We start from the raw sequence: 3,148 nt of genomic DNA, 5'->3' as shown, positions 1-3,148 counted from the left end.
ACTTGGTGTCAACTCTACTATGACAGCCACCCGTTCTAAAAAGATTCTCCACCCAAGCAGACGTGCTCGTGAAATTTTAGGAGGCGAGTGGGATCGTACGCCTATTTTTACTGCGATGAATCCACGTGTTAATCACCTATCTTTATGGTTACCACACGCGCCTATAATTGCGACGATCCACGTTGCTGCCCAACATTTGTGATGTTCTCCAGCGAAAAAACTGAAGCGTCCAAATCGGAATGACGAACAATATGTCGACACTTCCTTGACTTGAAACACACCCTGATTGGAGAACTCAATGAATTGATTTGATTGGAGGAATCCGAGCCGTAAATACAACACATTGATAATAATAATAATAATAATAATAATAATAATAATAATAATAATAACCAAGTCCATGGCTTTTTTTGTGTGCTCATCGCCTCCTCACCGAGAAACCCTCTTCCACATTGCATACATAAATCTTGTTCTCTCTTTCATACTTCCATGCAACATTTTGTGCTCATTACATCCTCAAAATAAAATAAAGCGTATTTCCGTCTAACTGCGAGAGATTGCCTGCCTTCTCTATATATACATCTTATTCTACGAGCCTCTTCACGCTCACAACCTAGAGAGAAGATGAGAGGCGTTTGGTGCTTCGTCTTTCTCATTGTTTTGCTCCTTCCTCTCGTTGCTCGCGGCGACTGTGACTGCTCGGCTGACGAGGAAGGCCGCGATAAGAAGAAGGCGCTGCCGCTCAAGATTGCGGCAATATTTTCTATCCTGGTCTGCGGAGGTATTGGCGTATGCATTCCCATCCTGGGCAAATGGATACCTGCGCTCCGTCCCGACAAGGACATCTTCTTCGTGATCAAGGCCTTCGCTGCTGGAGTCATTCTCGCCACCGGATTTATCCATATCCTACCCGATGCATTCGAAAACCTCACGTCACCCTGTCTTGCATCGAGCCCTTGGCAGGACTTCCCCTTCGCCGGGTTTGGCGCGATGGTCGCCGCTGTCGCAACGCTGATGATCGATACGCTTGCCACCGGATACTTTAATCGCCTCCACCGCAAGAACATGCGGACGACGGCGAGCGACGAGACAACAGCGGATGTGGAGAAGACATCCGATGGCTCGGATCACGTGCACACTCATGCAACCCACGGCCACGCGCATGGGTCCGATGGCGACGCTTCTGCTCAACTCATTCGGAACCGAGTTATTTCTCAGGTAAAAAAACTGGTGCTTTCTTTCTCAGTATATTAAATTCACGGAAAACTAAAGACTTTTTTCTTTTTGTCAAATAACAATCATAGTAAAAGTGCTGAGAATATTGATGGACCTGAGATAGGTTTTGGAGCTCGGGATCGTTGTTCATTCGGTGATCATCGGGATCTCTTTGGGTGCATCAGAGGTACCATCCACCATAAGACCTCTGGTAGCTGCTCTCAGTTTTCATCAGTTCTTCGAGGGCATGGGCCTGGGAGGGTGTATCGTTCAGGTATAATAATACTTGGTTGCACACAGTTTATATTAGCATATTAAGAGGTACATAATTATATCATATTTCGTTTGTTTATATAAAATCGAACCCGCTGGTTTTGAGCACAGCAATCCTTATAAACTGACTACCGAGAATTTGAGCCAGATTAATAAAGTTAAAGTTGGACAGGAATAGATTCACGCAGGACATACAAGCTGGTGTTGAACTTGATGCTAGCTTATTTTTGGTAGGCGTAGCCGCAAACTACGACCAGCCCACCTTATCACCAAGTCGGAGCCTCGCATCGCTTCCCAGCCTGGCGGGAAAGCAACATGTTCACATAAAAATGGGTGGCTAACGTCGCCTTAAGATACGAATAAATATTGTGGTCCCTACTGAATACTAGTGGGGCTTTACGAGTGTTAGATTTTCATGCTTTGCGGCTCTCCGTTTGCTGCTTAGTTAGAACTGACTGACTGACTAACTAAAATCTGGTTTAATTCCACTAACGACCTGCTATTATTACTTGCAGGCAAAGTTCAAGGCAAAGTCGATAGTGACCATGGGGCTCTTCTTTTCTCTCACAACACCAGTTGGGATCGCAATAGGCATTGGGATAGCATCCGTCTACGACGAGAACAGTCCCACCGCTCTGATCGTGGAAGGATGTCTCAACTCTGTCGCGTCTGGCATCTTGATCTACATGGCACTGGTGGATCTGCTTGCCGCAGATTTTATGAACCCGCGGGTGCAGAGTAAAGCAAGATTGCAGTTTATGATAAATGTATCTCTACTTGTTGGAGCAGGCCTGATGTCTCTACTGGCTAAATGGGCTTAGCAGCCAGATTCATTGTAGTATAGTTTCTCTTTTTTTTTTGGTTGTGACATCCCTCCCTTCAAATAATCGCGGACAGTGGGAAAAAAGCTGTGGTTTGGTTAGGCTTTGTACTTGTAGGATGTGAAAGACATTCCATTTAAATTTTGAGCTGCCTCTTGAATTAATAGTTATTATACTCTAATTTTTCAAGAGGTTTTTTTTATCGTGCACAAATTTCCGCTGTCCTTAATTTTATAAATATTGTGAGAGAGATTCTACTGGATTTTTTTGGTGTCTTTTAAAAGAACAATATATTCTGTTCTGAGATGGTTCAGCTCTACTTGCAAAAACCTAGATCTAGAAGATACTGCCGAATTATTGAGCTGTCGTAAGATAATAAAGTATAATGCACATCCATTGGATCATCATTCTCTCTTCACATGTGTACGGGCAAAGAGGAGGAATATATATATATATATAAGATAATTATAAATAACCCCTTATAGTTAACTATATGATTAGTATCCCGATCCTTATATTTTAAAAAGTAGTATTGGGTCCCTGCATCGCTCGTCGTCGCACCGGGCCAGCTTGGCCGCCACCGCTTTTGCATTCTAATTGCCATAAAGTTCTGGGTTGGTACCTTCAAAGTCGAAATTAGCTTCATCTTTTTCGTCATCCATGCTGAGTTTTAAGTGGATTCCAGAATCATCATCCATATAATCTTCTTCAGTATTTTTCTATATAACTAATTTTACGCCATTGTGTTAGATTTCAGGTTGAAAATAAGAATCCATAAGTTCAACTCCTATTATAGTGTCCTCTATATAAATGCTGATGCTTTTTCACCATATACTTTG

General features: G+C 42.9%; 1 protein-coding gene across 1 annotated transcript; it reads left to right on the top strand.

Moving 5' to 3' along the window:
* The first annotated feature begins 514 nt into the window (after positions 1–514).
* Positions 515–2,498, top strand: LOC103982023 (zinc transporter 8). The gene is made up of 3 exons (XM_009398815.3): positions 515–1,218; positions 1,340–1,489; positions 2,004–2,498. Exons 1-3 carry the CDS (start codon positions 625–627, stop codon positions 2,307–2,309), a joined length of 1,050 nt encoding a protein of 349 aa, XP_009397090.1. The 5' UTR covers positions 515–624; the 3' UTR covers positions 2,310–2,498.
* The last annotated feature ends 650 nt before the right edge of the window (positions 2,499–3,148 follow it).

Source organism: Musa acuminata, chromosome BXJ2-4 (genome assembly GCF_036884655.1).
Source record: "Musa acuminata AAA Group cultivar baxijiao chromosome BXJ2-4, Cavendish_Baxijiao_AAA, whole genome shotgun sequence".
Lineage (NCBI taxonomy): Eukaryota > Viridiplantae > Streptophyta > Magnoliopsida > Zingiberales > Musaceae > Musa > Musa acuminata.
Note: the sequence above shows the minus strand (reverse complement) of the source record. Positions and strands in the feature narration are given on the sequence as shown.